The 16047-nt window shown below is 31.3% G+C and overlaps 2 protein-coding genes across 2 annotated transcripts; one reads left to right on the top strand and one right to left on the bottom strand.

The window, feature by feature from the left end:
- Window positions 1-4108: 4108 nt before the first annotated feature.
- On the top strand, window positions 4109-8912 carry LOC115992767 (NADH-quinone oxidoreductase subunit B-like). Its single transcript, XM_031116989.1, has 2 exons — window positions 4109-4556; window positions 8520-8912. Exons 1-2 carry the CDS (start codon window positions 4147-4149, stop codon window positions 8752-8754), a joined length of 645 nt encoding a protein of 214 aa, XP_030972849.1. The 5' UTR covers window positions 4109-4146; the 3' UTR covers window positions 8755-8912.
- A 6382-nt stretch (window positions 8913-15294) lies between these two features.
- LOC115990061 (L10-interacting MYB domain-containing protein-like) lies at window positions 15295-15840 on the bottom strand. Its single transcript, XM_031113922.1, has 2 exons — window positions 15676-15840; window positions 15295-15594 (listed from the first exon to the last, which is right to left on the bottom strand). Exons 1-2 carry the CDS (start codon window positions 15838-15840, stop codon window positions 15295-15297), a joined length of 465 nt encoding a protein of 154 aa, XP_030969782.1.
- Between the last annotated feature and the right edge of the window lie 207 nt (window positions 15841-16047).

Here is a 16047-nt window from a genome sequence, read left to right as displayed (position 1 = left end):
TTTTGATACAAATGTATTTTGGAGTCTTTTTTTTTTCTCTCCAGATTTTGGTGACAAGGCTGTGAACTTCAGCTAAAAGTTCCTTATGAAGCTAATTCAATTCTCTGAATCAATGTCCCCCTTCCCCCGGTGGGTGCCCGAAAAGGGAAAAATAAAAGAGAAAATGAAAAATAAATCTGAACCTTTAACCAAACTCAAAGGTGGATTAAAACAAAAGGGGCAAACTATGATATTGTGGTTTCTATTGTATCAAACTCTTTCCTTTTCTTTTCTTTTTTTTCCTTCTTGTGTGTGTATATGATAATCACATTAATCATATATCTAAACTATTCAAAACAAATGAAAAATGTATTTTTAAATTTGGCCTAAATCAATGAAGAAATAATCTATATCGTTATTTATATTGGATTAAGAATAACATGTTTGTTTTCTACTAAAAATAAATACTGATTTATAATTTTTACTAAAATATCTTGGATATAAAAGATGTTTAATACATTGAATGGCTAAATCAAATGCTATAATATAAAATAAAAGTTGAGTACAAGAAGTTGTGGATGTATTTAGTGGCCAACTTCTTTACTTTACAAATGGTTGTACTTGTATTCTTCTTGCATCGCGTTACTTTTTATTAAGATTTGAATAAATTACATAATTTCTCTGTATTTTTGGATGGTTTCAAATTAAATTATAAATTATAAAATGTTTGAATCAAAATCATGAAGCTATTAAAATCAGTTTAAATCATGCCTTCAATGATTCATTATTAATATAAAAAAAAATTCACATAACTTATAACTAAACTAAACACAAATAATCCATTCTAAAAAAAAAAAAAACACAAATAATCATTTAAAATAAAATTATAAGACCTCTAGTGTACTATATGAGGGTTATGAAATTAATAATAAATCATGTCTCTATTGTTCCTAGCACATTTATGTGTAAATTATATCATATCATATCATATCATATACCATATAATAAAAATTATTTCCTATACATTATGTTTGGTCATATGGATGCCCTCTCATTTTTATTTTTCAATTTTCATTTTACTTCTCATGTCATGTGATATACTATAATTACATTGAAGTAATTGGTATAATTTTTCTAAGTAAGTTCCTATAGCTAAAATTTCGATAAGTTTAGAAAACACAACTTCAATTGAAATTATATTAACAAGAGTTTCTAGAATTTTTATTTTTATTTTCTTTAATAATCTATCATAATTGTCTATTTTAATAATAGAAGTTAGATATTACAAGTTGAACTTACATCATGTAGCTCAATGTAAATATTATTTATTATGCGACATAATTTCGTCATATGACCCATTGTAGGTAAATTAAAATTATTAGTGCAGTTAACAATAAGAAAAACTCCATTATTATAATTAAAATTTTTTAAAGATTACTCATGTTAAAACTAAATCCAAATTATTATATATATATATATATATATATAACCCAAAAACTCAACTCTAGCTATGGCGTTAATTGAGCAAGATTAGGATTGCAATTAATTTGTGCTATGGGCTAATATTAATTCACAATGAGAGATTTGAATAAGAACAAGAAACAACTACATCCTAATCATATAGAACTAAATTTCATTATTTTATATCTTGGATTGTGTTACAAGGGTTTTTCTCAAGAACAAAGATACTCTATTCTTCTAGAAAATCTCTATCTTTCTCACATGTATTCTGTGTCTCTTTTCTTTGCCCTTATATTTCCTTATATTTGCCCTATCTCTTTCTTCAGTGTGTGCTGTCCTTATCTAGCTAGATAACTTCATGTCCTATCGGGCTTTTCTTTTCTCACTTTTTTATCATGAAATGAGACTTTTGGGGTTTTTTATATTGTTCTAGCTTGTTATTCTGCATTACATGTGGTGGTGCTGGGCAGGTGACTCTCATTAATGTGGAGGTTATTGTAGAATCATCAGGAAGCTTCAAAAAACTTCCTTAGATGAACTCGTGTGTTCTAGAATTCTTCCTTGGGAGCTCGACAGATATTTAACTTCTACCAATTCTGTGTGGATCTTGTTCTTGGATGGGATTCTTGGATTAAATGATCTTCGGAATTGAGATGACGAATTATTTGATTCATGATCCGAGATTTGGTTCTTTCAGGGAAGGCCCATATTTAGAGTGGACTTGTTGATATTGGGCTTATGTTTGCCCATGGCTTGATATTATTTGGGCTCTATAAAACCATACTCCTAAATATATATATATATATATATATATATATATATATATAAAAGTTTCATTATTACATTGCATAAAAATATATAATAATTTTTTGTTTTAGTAAAAATTTAATCTTATAAGTTTTACCTTTTTCCACACAATTTGAAGCTAAAAATTTGTTTTATTATTCAATGAAATATCTTTTTTAAATTACAATAAAATTTTTTAAATTTTTTAAAATATATTGAATGACATAAATTACACTAAAATTTCATTATTAGAAAAGAAAAAAAAGTGTATAGGTATAGCAATATGCAGTTTTAGCCCAATAAAAATTCAGTCTCGAATTAACAAACGTTCACATGTTTTGTACTAAGAATCAATAAGTAGGCTACTTCTTAAACCTTTGAATTTGGGTACATTTTAATTAAATCTTTAACTTTCAAAATGTTTCATCTAGTTAAATTAAGCACATATTTTATATGAAATCTCTATCACATGTTTTCTGTGAACACCGTTTAACATCACATGACTAACTAATTTAAATGAAATTTATTTCAAAATTTGAGATTATATTGAAACATAAACACTAAAGTTTAAAATAAAGCCATCTCAGACTATATAAGGTTTAACAATAATTGAAACATTTTTATAAGCCTCAAATTTAAATAAAACATTTTGAAAATTTAAGATTTAAATGAAGCATGTTTAAAATTCTAAAATTTTAAAAATAAATTACATGTAATAAATCTAATTCTGTCTAAAAAAAGAAAAGGAAAAAAAAAAAAAAAAAGGATTCTAGATATTTTTGTATAGGTGGGCCATACATTCAATTGAAATTTCTGGGGTTTAATTCTTGTCTACACCAAAATTGATTAGTGTCTCGATTTAATGATAAAGAGTACAATCATCAGAAGTGGACGTTATAGGTTAAAACTCTCTCTCTCTCTCTCTCTCTCTCTCTCTCTCTTTATATATATATATATATATATATATAAAAGTAGCCTCCTTTGTGCACAAATTGCATTTTAGTACATAGTATTTAACATGACATGCATTCTCACATGCACACACATCTTTACATGATCACATGTCCATGCATATATACTCACATATAGATGCATCCCCATGGGTGTCCTTGAAAGCCAAATGCCAAACATTTCAAATGATAGAAATTATGACTAAACCAAAACAAGGTACAATCTGGCATTATGGGGTGCCTAATATATTCCCAACACGTAATAAAACTTTCGACTCCATGTCTTTTGTTCGAGACATAGGAACCCTTAGCGTAATCCTTAGTTAAATAGGTATAAAATGGATTAGACATAAGTGACTAGTTCCACCTAAAAAACTCAATGGTTAATAGAGACTTCTAAAATATAAAGACAATAAATAGAGTTGTCACTCTAGTGTAGGACATAAATCACACACTTGGTTCACACATGGCCAAGAAACTCCTCAAATGTAGGAGGTCAATTAGATGCATTTGGGCACTTTTTCCGGCTTCAACAATGAGTTGTCAACCTCTCCTTCTCTTTCTCAAATATAAAATCTTGTTAGTTAGGGGAAGAGAAAGTTATGTAGCTAATCTAGATCTAGCCTTTTTGGTATCAGCTGCTATTTCGATTGGTATTTGGTTATAAGGGGAATCTCATTTGTAACGTAACGAGCTTTTTGCTCCTATTTTATAGATTTATTCATTTCTTTTGACAATATATTCTCTCTAAAACAAGCTTTTCTTTAATCTCCCTCTCAAAGTTAGAACTTTGACTCTCTCTCTCTCTCTCTCACACACACGTACACAAAAATAAAAGTTGAGTTCTCTCTTTTTCTCTCAAATATAAGTATCTAAAAAACTCTCTTTCTCAAAGCTTCAAGCTCTTTCTCTGATAAAAAAAAAAAAAAAAAAAAAAAAAAACTACAAACTCTCATATTGGTGTGATCAAATGGCTGCTCTTATACCAAGACATACAGCTAGAAAGCTAGCCTTGCTCTCATCCCAAAGGTCCACCTTGCTCCACACAACCCCTTCATCACTCATGTCCTCCTCCCACTTTCCTGCTACTCAAAATGGCCCACGAACTACCCTTCCATCCAGATCCCCTACTGCAGGCTTGAGCAAGACGGGAGAGTACTTAGTATTAAAGGTAGATGCTCTCGCGAACTGGGCCCAATCAGCGTCCATATGGCCCGTGACTTTAGGGCTGGCCTGCTGCGCCGTTGAGATGATGCACGCCAGCGCCGCCAGGTATGATATGGACCGCATGGGCACCTTCTTCAGGCCCTCTCCACGACAAGCCGATTTGATGGTTGTGGCTGGCACTCTTACCAATAAGATGGCCCCTGCACTTCGGAAGTATGTTTTGATGATATTGATTATTTTGTTATCAGCTCTTTTTTTTTTTTTTTTTTTTTTTTTTTTTTTTTTTTTTTTTTTTTAAATTGTATATGTTTTATCCTTCGATTTAAAAATTGAATTTTTTGGTTTTTTAAATTTTAAATATTTTAGAAAAATTAAAAATTTTAAAATATGATTGTCCAATGTTAAGGTATTAATATTTTAATGAAATATAATGTAAAATATATAATATAATGTGATGTGTTTTGAAAAGTAAGTAAAATAGGAAAATTATGTTCTTATACTAAAATAGACAACAATTTTCACACGAGTTAATGCAAATGTTCTTAGTTGCCAAAACTATTGCCAAGTGGGAGTGACAAAATTCAACATGATCTACGAACATGATATAGCACAACACAAACTTAACAGGTTATGCTTTGAGGATTAATGGGTTTGTGTCTTATTTATGTTGTCATGACTATCCCGTTTAATTAGCGTATAGGGTTTGTGTCCAACTTACGGAATCTATTTGACTCGTTTAACTAAATATCATTTTACCAATATAGCATTTAAAACCTTAGGTGTATAAACTTATTTTCTTTCCCAGTTGCATTTCTCCAAGCCACATGACCACCTATCACTCTCCAACCTCAATCTCACCTTATTTTCTTAGTCATTGTCACACATCTGTCATTGCGGTGCCAATTTGCCGTTGCCCTCATCCTTCATTTCTCTCTATCACTTGAAATTCAGGTCGTTGTCATCCTTTACTTGTACCTTTATCTTTTTATCTATTTTCTTGAAATTGATTGCTGGGATCTAAAATTAGCTATTGTGGTTTATTTTGTTTAACATATTATAATTGATTATTTGTGATCTTGAGATATGTTTTACTTTTGAATATTTATTTATGATGCAATTACTCTGTTAGTTTTGAATTATATATTAAAAAAATCTATATTTTTTTTTCATAATTCAAATCAATTGAATTAGTACTGAAATTTGTATTTTTTTTCTTTAAAAAAAAAAAAAAAAACTGGTCAACACAACTAACTCGTTTAATAACGTGTTAAGATTGATGATACTTAATCTATTTAATAAATATGTCGGGTTAATGTCAACCCATAAAGTCGAATACTAGTTAAAATGGCTTTTTTTTAAACCTTTTGTTTACCTTTTTAACTTTTTACCATCTTAACTTTTAAATCTCACAAGAATAGCAATTGCATACTGTAATAGTCCTAGTTATTGTACTAGATGTAAATCTTACCAAGGAGTCATAATTGAAACAATTTAACTTTTGATCATTATCTTAATATTAGGTCACATAAACTTTGAAGCCTCACAATTTTCACATTATTATTATTATAACTATTCATTAAAATCTTTTCATATAAAATTTTCTTAATTTTTCTTTAAATGATAGAATGGATAGTTACATTGACAAACATAATAATAATAAATATCAATTAATAATTATTAAATTTCCTAGAAAAAAATAAAAGAGAGAGTTAAAATTTTTATTGTATTTCATGAGTTCCTAACTGATTGTTAAATATTCATCAATATTTTGGAAGAAATATCTTAATAGAAATAACCGTGTGAATCTTTTGTAATCAATTGTGGTTGGCATCATATAATGGGTGATTTATATGAGTTCAATGACAAATTTGTTGAAAGCCCTTTGATTTCTTTATTTCCTTATGAACTCGAATTATCTAAGTGAAGATGATGAATGAATTTTTGATTTTATGAAAAAAGGGTGAGAGAGGACTAGCCGTGACTACCCCATCCAATTATGGTCATAATTATATTACTGCCCATCAAGAAATTAATGACTGAATAGTCATGTGAGTTGAGCCATAATCCAAAACTTAACCAAATCTAGAATATCTGGCTCAAAGAATTTCAAAGAGTTCAGGTCAATTTTTAACTCCCTCGAAGAATGGGAGAAATTGGAAGGAATAGAGTATGTTTTAAATTAATTTTTACTTACGTCCCCGTGATTCTATTTTTTCTTTTCTTAAATGTCTACACCTCCACTTTAATTAAAGAAATGAAATGTTATAAAAGGATTTCTTTGCATTCTTTCTATAAAAAAAAAAAACTCCCAAATTTACTTATTATTCCACTAATTCTCTTTTAAACATCTAAATACAAGAGAGATCAGTATTTAATTCATTTCTTTTCCATTTCTTTCTATTCTATCCATTTCATTCATTTCTCTTTCTTTACAAACTCCAAAACATAGTGTAAGTCGCACCAATATGACACCTTTGTTCATGAAGGTTCAAATTCAAAAACCACCACTGAGGCATGACTCTAGATGATAGATGTAATTTTGTTTCATTTTGTTTGAGGGATTGTATTAGTCTTTTGTCTAGAGGTCATTACCAAATGTGGTCTCATTTAGTGGCGGCTCCAAGAATTTTGTTTAGGGAGGTCATTAAGAAACTTAAATTAAAAAAAAAAAATTAATAAAAAGATAATTTGAATATATCTAGTTATCAACAAAATAATAATAATACATGAAGTTTTACAATTTCTTTTTACAAGTTTTCAAAATTTTAATTGCTACATAATAGTTCATTATGAGTATCTATTGCCAATGTGGGTAGCTATGAGCCTATAAACATTTTATTTTGTTAAGTTTGCCAAACATTTTTATCATTATGCAGTTGTTATTATCTATTTTTCTTTGTTTTTATAAAAATATTTTAAACTAAATGACTAATCTCAATTCTCAACTCATTGGTTCTGTATTAATTATTGACACACACAATCACATATATTCATATTACATAAAATTATACACTACGTGTCTACTTAACCATTAAAATGCTTAAACAATCACTAACTTTACAATTTTTTTTCTTGAATTTTACTAACTTTATAAAAAAAATTTTTATAATATGATAACAATACACAAACATGAAAAAAAACCATCTCTATTTCCTAATTATTAAATTATATAAAGTTATATCACATATATACTGTACACACAAACATCCACACATCATAATTCACGCAAATAATATTAAAATAAAAAGTAATTCAAACAATCAATATTAGACACACTTATACACATATTATATAAATTTATAATAAAGAGTAACTCTTACAATTCACAAAGACTTACTTTTTACTCTTAGAGTTTGAAATACTTGTAATAAGGGCGTGCAAGATTGAAGCCAAGGTGTGAAAAAAAAATATTTTTAAGAATAAATTAAAGTATAACTAAAAAAAATATTTCATGTATATAATATTATTTATTTTTTTGAAGTTAGGGGATTCATTTGAGCCCCTGAATAAACTATAGCGCCACCCCTGAGTCTCATTTAAATGGGAGATTGAGATTTTTTTTTTTTTTTTTTTTTTTTTTGAGAAACAAATAGGAGAATGAGAATGAGACTAATGAATCAATTATGATCCTATCCTCTGATATTTTTGTCTACTCTTGGACCTTCGCAAGACTCGAAATCAAAAACTTGTGCTTAACTGCCCAAGATGTTACCTTTTTTTTTTTGGTAATTTTTTAATCAACAAATTTCCATTTTCAAGCCAAAATAATTGATATCCACCAGTATGCCTGGTGGTATTTTCTGCAGTATGCTTTATGGCTTTGTTTTGATTGAGGGAGAGATTTGTATTGATTCATCTATAGGCACGACAAATACTGACCATACCGCCAACCAATACAGTACAATATCGAAAAATTTGATCTCTGTTACAAGGAATCACATATTTGAACCAAAACTCATTGACCAGAACAATACTTCTTCATTACAAACGGCACTGACCCCCAAGCTCCAACCCCAACAATGGTGTTCTTTGGTCTAGTTCTAATGTATCCACCATAATATCAATCATTGATTTCTATACGGTGAAAACTGCCCACTTTGCCATCTGGTATTAATATAATTTGATTGGATTTTGAAACTTTATATTGCATTAATTTTTAAGGTAATTTTTTTGTAGGGTCTATGATCAAATGGCAGATCCACGGTATGTCATCTCTATGGGAAGCTGTGCAAATGGAGGTGGCTATTACCACTACTCATATGCTATTGTTCGAGGCTGTGACAGGATTGTCCCGGTTGACTTTTATGTTCCTGGGTGTCCTCCAACAGCTGAGGCCCTAGTCTATACATTACTCCAGTTGAAGAAGAAGATAAACAGAAAGAGGGATTTTCTTTACTGGTGGACTAAGTGATTAATCAAACATTTACTTGGACTGAAGCTTAGCCCTTCCATGATCCATATGTGTAGCATATGAACTTGTCCCTTGATGGCTTCTTTTAATTAGATGTAAATGTGGTATTATGTGTGACGTGTTGCATATAACATTCTCTCACATTGGAGTAGATCAAACACTTGTTGGGTATACACATGTGGGAGGATGTTATATACAACATATTATAAAAATAATAAATCTTACTTTTGTGTTTTTCAAGGAATTTTTTCCTTTGTAGCATGTTATGAAATAATAAACACCATTGAAAAGAATTATACAACCGCAATGCATTTTTGTTTTTTAATTTTAATTTTTTATTATAGGCGGAAATCACATTTTTGTCCCTACATTTCCGGGCGATTCTCACTTTGGTCCCCAGATTTTATTTTTACTGCTTTTAGTCCCTATCCTAAAAAACGCTTCCGGTTTTGGTCCATATTGTTACATCAGAGATGGAAAATGCACACGTGGTAAATAGCAGAATTAAAAAATATTAAAAATATTTTATTTTATTTTAAAATAAAATAAAATTTTAGTTATCAATAATTTTAAAATAAAATAAAATTTTAGTTATCAATAATTTTAAAATAAAAATATTAAAAATTTTAGTTTAAAATAATTGTTCTTCACGTTCTTCCCCCAAGAACATGGTTGCTCAGAAAATAAGAAATTCAAGATTTTCTTCTCTTTTATTTCATTTTCTTAGTATCCAAACAAGCAAAAATATATACAAAACCATGATCAAACTCAGATACTCTAACACAATCAACTAACAAAACCCAAAACTTATACCACAACCCCTCTTCAGAAACAACGTTGTACCCACCATTCTCTCTCACAGCAAACAAAAGCATAAGCAAATCCACACACTGCCCATCTCCAAGCATTGGAGGTAGAGGCCGAAAATAGTCTTGATCGCAGATCTCCTTGCCAAAACGTAGAAGAAATCCTTCGAACTCGCATCGAAGCTTATCGGAATCTAGTTGGATATCAAATCCATTGGAACCCGGTTTTAGATCGACCCAGAAATCGTTTTGCTTTAGCTTCTTTTCTGGGGTTTTGACGCAATCTAAAGCAGACCCATCAGCAAGCATCGACCACCCTGCCATTGGATTTCGAATTCAAACCCTAAAAACCAAATCACACTCTTTTTTGTAAACTTTTTTTGTTTTCTTCAACAACAAAAGCCATCAAACCCCCCCCCCCCCCACACACACACACACACACAAAAACCCATAACTATATATATATATATATATATATAAACAGAGAGAAAAGACGGCTATGAAAGAGTTATGAAATGAATATGAAGATGAAAGATGGAAAAAAGGTACCTATTAACCATCTAGGTCATGCTTGCAAAAAACCATGTTCTGGGTTTTGTTAGTTGATTGTGTTAGAGTATCTGAGTTTGATCATGGTTTTGTATATGTTTTTGCTTGTTTGGATGCAAAGAAAATGAAATAAAAGAGAAGAAAATCTTGAATTTCTTATTTTCTGGGCAACCATGTTCTTGGGGGAAAAACATGAAGAACACTTATTTTTAACTAAAATTTTTAATATTTTTATTTTAAAATTATTGATAACTAAAATATTATTTTATTTTAAAATAAAATAAAATATTTTTACTATTTTTTTAATTCTGCCATTTGCCACGTGTGCATTTTCGGTCTCTGATGTAACAGTAGGGACCAAAATGGGAAGCGTTTTTCAGGATAGAGACTAAAAGCGGTAAAAATAAAATCTGGGGACCAAAGTGGAAATCGCTTGAAAATGTAGGGATGAAAATGTGATTTTCGCCTTTATTATATTAAACTAGTCGCAGGTTCACGTATAACATGGGAATAAAAAATTAATTTATAATTGTGGTATAATATACAATTTGTTCTCTAATTTGTTGAATATAATTTAGAGCATTTATTATAATTTAGCTCAAAGGCTCTTCTATTTTTTTGGTAAGGATTAATTTAGAGCATTTATTATAATTTGGAATTACTACATTTTCCAATCACAAAAAAAAAAACCTAGGGGTGTGATGAGTATTATGTGTGGTGAAATAATTTTTCATCACACCCCTTTTTTTTTTTTTTTTTTTTTTTTTTTTTTTTGTGATTGGAAAATATAGTTGTAAGGACACAATTTGTAACGACCCATAATACTGTTGGGTTTGCACGTAAAAAGGCCCAAACAATATCATTTGTAGAGCTTGGGTTTGAAAGGCTAGGTCTTTGTCATCGGATGGTAGGTCAGGTTGGCTCCGATCAGTTAATCTCGTCCGAGGAGTCTGGGGAGCTCTAAGCTCTTCTTATTCTCCTTCTTTCTAGGATGCCATGGTTGGGAGGACGGACTGTCCCCCCCCCCTTCTCACACTGCCTCTCTTATCCTTTTATACGGGCATTTATCCTCTCACCAGCGTCCACGTATAAGCTCAATTTCCTAGGACTCAAGACTTGTCCTGTCAGCCCATACCTAGAGTGGTTGGGGGTGGTTGTAAAAGCTGAAGAGTATGGCTGTGTCAGGTGCAGAGTATTGAATGGCAGTAATGACAGCCTTCCCTTTGTCCTTGGTCGTTATACTATCTAGCGTCTTCTTCTCTATTGACGTAGATATTTTAGATTTTTCCCCAAACTGTTCCTATGCCGTTTTTGCCCTTCCTTCCAGCCAGGGAGACCTCGGATATGCCGAGGACAGAATCATCCTCGGCTGTGTCTTAAGACTATTTGGACTTTTATTGCCTATCCTCGACTATACCCTTCCTCGGCTCGGGCCTTGGGCCCCAATGTAAAAATGGGCCAGGGCCACAAATTATTGGACCCCACAATAGTAATCCCAAATTATAATAAATGCTCTAAATTAACCCTTACCCAAAAAATAGAAGAGCCTTTGAGCATGCGCATAAGCGTGTGCTCAGAGGCTAGTAAAAATATAAAGAATATGCAATTTAACGGCTAGATTTTTAAAATATGCAGCTATGTTAATTTTTTTTACTGAGAGTTGTAGCTTTAGGCTATAACTAAGTTTATAGTCAAAATTTGTCCTTAAACTTTAGTCCCCTTAATAGTATACTATTCCCTTACAAACAAGAAGGAAATGCCCAAAAATAAATAAATTATTGAACTAAAATTTTGAAAGAAATGTAGCTTGCAGCATTAATAATAAAACTATATATTATGCAATGATTTCAAAATAAGAAAACTTGTAGATGAAAATTATAAGACTTTATGTATTCGCATGTGTTTGTACTTTGTATGTTTTTTTTTGGTCATATACAAAGTTCTCTTTTTATCAGATTTTGTATAATTTAAGTTTCATAACGACCACCTTAAAAAAATCAAGTTTCAAATTAATAGACGTTCACATGTTTTTGTATTAATAACAAATGGGAAGGTTACTTCTTAAACCTTTGAATTTTTGGGTGCATTTTATTTAAATCTTAAACTTTCCCAATGTTTCATCTAACTAAACTAAAGCACATATTTTCTAAAAATATTTTATATAAAGTCTGTCTCTCAGGTTTTCTGTGAACACTGTTAAACATCACATGGTTAATTGATTTAAATGAAATTTATTTCGAAATTCGAGATTATAATGAAACTTACCAAAAACACTATGGTTTAAATACAACTATCTAAGACAATAAGGTTTAACAGTAATTGAAACATTTTTAAAAGCCTAAATTTAAATAAATTTTTTTTGAAAATTTAAGATTTAAATGAAGCATGTTCTAAATTTGAAAATTTTAAAACTAATTTACACATAATATATCTAATTCTGTTTAAGAGAAAAAAAAAAGGAAAAAAGAAATTAGGATTTTAGAAATTTCTGTATAGGTGGACCATACATTTAGCTAAAAATAACCCATTCAAAAGTAGCCTCTTTTGCTTGGTTAGATAATAAAAAGCTATTATTAGGTGTCGACATGATAGATTGAAATTCTCTCTTAAAAAAAAAAAAAAAAAATTAGCCTTCTTTGCCCACAAATTGCAGGAATACTTAATCAACAAAACATTCAACCGGAAAAATAAAAAATATAAAAGAAAGAAAACTCGTGTCTCTAACTCTTGACTTATGCAATACCCTTGACAAAAAAGTAAATTTATAATAAATTAGTTTTTTCTTTTAATAATTAATATATATGTAAAAAGAAATGAATGTGAATCATTAAGGATATCGGTGGACATATAGACAAACGCAAATGTAAACAAACTTGTCCATGGGAGCATCCTCACTTTCAAAAATCAGGATATTGACAAAATTAATTTATATAACTTTAAAAAAAATTTACATTCCGTTTTATAATTATTGAGATGTTATATTTTTATATCATGATTAATGCTAATAAAAATGATATCAATAATGATTTATATAAAAATTATATTGTTTCAAGAATAATTTATAAGGCAATAGTTGTGAAAATGATGTCCTAGAAGCATTACCATTACATTTAGTTTAAAGACAGAAACTTGAAAATAATTATACCATGCTTTTTTCTATTCTTTTTTTTTTAATTATATTAAATTCCACACCACTTCATTATAGAAGCTCCGGACTCCCGTAGTCTTTGCCAAAAAAAAAAAACTATCTCTCTCTCAAAGATAAAATCTTCACTCTCTCTCTCTCTCTAAAACAAGCTTTCTATAATCTCCCTCTCAAACATAAAACTTTGACTATCTCTCTCTCTCACACAGACAGAAAAATAAAACTTGGGTTCCCTCTTTCTCTCCCTCAAATTTTAAGTTCCTTAAAACTGTGCCTCTCTCTTTCAAAGCTTCAAGCTATTTCTCACATCAAAATCTATAAACTCTCTCTTATTTGGTCTGATAAAATGGATGCTCTTATACTAGACATACCGCTTCAAAGCTAGCCTTGTTCTCATCCCAAAGGTCCACCTTGCTCCACACAACAACCCCTTTATCACTCATGTCCTCCTCTCACTCCCCCACTCTTAGGATGTGTTTGGATATCACTTATTTTGCTGAAAACTGAAAATACTGTAGCAAAATAATTTTTAAATGTGTGAATAGTGCCATGGGACCCATTTTTAATGAAAGTTTTGTTGAAAAAAGAGATTTGTGAGTCCTGTGAACAGTGCACAAGACCCACTGGAAAGCACTGAAATGCGCTTCTCAATGAAAAAAAAGCGTGAAATGCTGGACGTTAGACATGGACGTGTATCCAAATGTACACTTAGGGTCCATTTGGATACTGCAGATTTTGCTGAAAACTGAAAACATTGTAGCAAATAAGTGAAAAACGTTGGCTGATTATTTTGGGGTCCGAGTACTGTAGCTTAGCTGAAAGTATTTAAGGGTCGTGTTTACTCTTTTTCTTCTATTCACTCCTCACCCACCCTAACACCTGTGTCTTCAAGAAGAGAGGTCCACGCCCACCAGAGAAATCGACGAGGAAGACCTACATCGGTCCAACACCGGCGAAGAGCTCAAAAGAGAAACCCACGAGGAAGACAACCTAGTCCAATTCTGGCGAAGATTGGGTTCCCTCTAGTGTACTCTTCCTTCCATAAACCTGGGTTCACCCTCTTCCCCAATTTCACTCCTCTCCCACCATAACGCCTCTCTTCCCATAAACCCATTTCACCCTCTTCCAATTTCACTCCTCTCCCAGCCTAACACCTCTCTTCCCATAAACCCATTTCATGCCTCTTCCAATTTCACTTGCTGAACCATTTGTTTAATTCATGTTAGCTTTTATTATTTTGTGGCTTTCTTTTCTGTTGAATTGTTGGAATCCAACCCCACTTGTTCTGCTTTGCTTTTAATTTCTGTTCTAAAATGGCCTATTGAGGTTAAGAGCCTAATCTGTTAAGCTTGTTTTATGCATATATGATTAGAAATTAGAATACAGTGCAGAGGATTTTTTAATTTCTAGGCCAATGGGTTTTTGAGTTTGTGAATTGTGATGGTGTTTGATACTCCTTTCTTCCCTTTACTTTTCCTTTGTATAAGGGGCACAACGTTTTTGATTTAGAGTCGAATTAATAATGCTTTGGTCTTGTACTGATGTGTATTTATTTATTTATTTTTGCAATTGGTTGAGTGATTAAGAAATCTGTAACTTGTAGTTTCTTGTGCATTCTCTAAAATTTCCTAGGGATGCTGCAAGTGAAATATGTATAATTTGGTATCTTTATCCCACCCATTGACCTTAGTCAAGCTATCTATCTAAGCTTTAGATAGAGGAGACAAGCATGGAAATAATTGATCTTTCTTTGCATGCTATAATTAACTTTCTTTATTCTTTTTTTACATCAGTGACAACTTTAAATCTATAGTAAAAAAAAGATAATGACATGGGCAAGGGTAGCATGCATTTTTCCATTTTTGTTTGCTTCATATTGTCAGTTTCCCAACTTCATGTCCATGTAAGAATTTTCATGCAGAATTCATGTAGCTACACCCTTTCTTTATCATGTAATCATGTCCTTAAGCATAAACAATTCTTTCTTTTTTGCTAGACAAGTTTTAAGTGGATATTTTTGTCATGCATTGCACAAACCAGTCATGATACTTGATGTGGGAAATTAAAAGAGCATTTCCCCTTATTCATTGCCGGTCTTGCCCACGATGATGATGGGCCTTCAATCTCCATTGGGTCAACATTCGCACAAGGTTGACATTGAGGGTCAACAAATTCTTTGCTATTAGCGGAGTCCCCAAACCCTTCGGTGCATTCCTTTGGTATTTCACCACTCATGCAGATTGCATTTTTCCGCATTGCAACCATGCCTTCAAATATGGTTTCCATGGACTGAACATTCGACAAAGGTTTGTTTTTAAAGGTTAATGCCTTTGGACATGCCTACATGTGGACAACCAATAGTTTGAACACAATATAATTGTAGACATTTGAGTTTTTCACAATTATGTAAAGTGAACTAACCTGAAGCTTTCGGGTCCACCACTCATCACTAGTCTCAAGCTTTCCAGTTACAGAATCATAACCCAACCTAGTCTCACACTCAAAACACTCCTTCCAAGCCTTCCACTGTTTTCTCAGATGATCCCATTTGTTTTTAAACTGCGTGTGAGTCACCACTTTTCCCATTTCACCCAACTACTCAATCATTGCATCAACCCCTTCCCTTCTAAAAAATCCTCCATTCCTCTTGCTGTCTAGGACTTGAGTAGCACACAAATCACAAAAAGCTTTTAGTTCTGCTGGTTCTTTCCAACTAGTTCTCACTTCATTACCACCGTCCTTCGATTTCCCCTTATCCATTTTTGCTACAACTTCCTTCTATACTCACTGGGG

The sequence above is a fragment of the Quercus lobata genome, chromosome 5 (genome assembly GCF_001633185.2).
Source record: "Quercus lobata isolate SW786 chromosome 5, ValleyOak3.0 Primary Assembly, whole genome shotgun sequence".
NCBI lineage: Eukaryota > Viridiplantae > Streptophyta > Magnoliopsida > Fagales > Fagaceae > Quercus > Quercus lobata.
The sequence above is the reverse complement of the archived record's forward strand: the minus strand, read 5'-3'. Positions and strand labels throughout refer to the sequence as shown.

Excerpts from the sequence above, each read along its gene's own strand:
- LOC115992767 (XM_031116989.1), top strand. The coding sequence starts at position 4,147 with ATGGCTGCTCTTATACCAAGACATACAGCTAGAAAGCTAGCCTTGCTC. Across the intron at positions 4,557-8,519 it reads ATGGCCCCTGCACTTCGGAA|GGTCTATGATCAAATGGCAG; the intron begins GTATGTTTTGAT and ends ATTTTTTTGTAG.
- LOC115990061 (XM_031113922.1), bottom strand. The coding sequence starts at position 15,840 with ATGGGAAAAGTGGTGACTCACACGCAGTTTAAAAACAAATGGGATCAT. Across the intron at positions 15,595-15,675 it reads GGTGGACCCGAAAGCTTCAG|GCATGTCCAAAGGCATTAAC; the intron begins GTTAGTTCACTT and ends GTCCACATGTAG.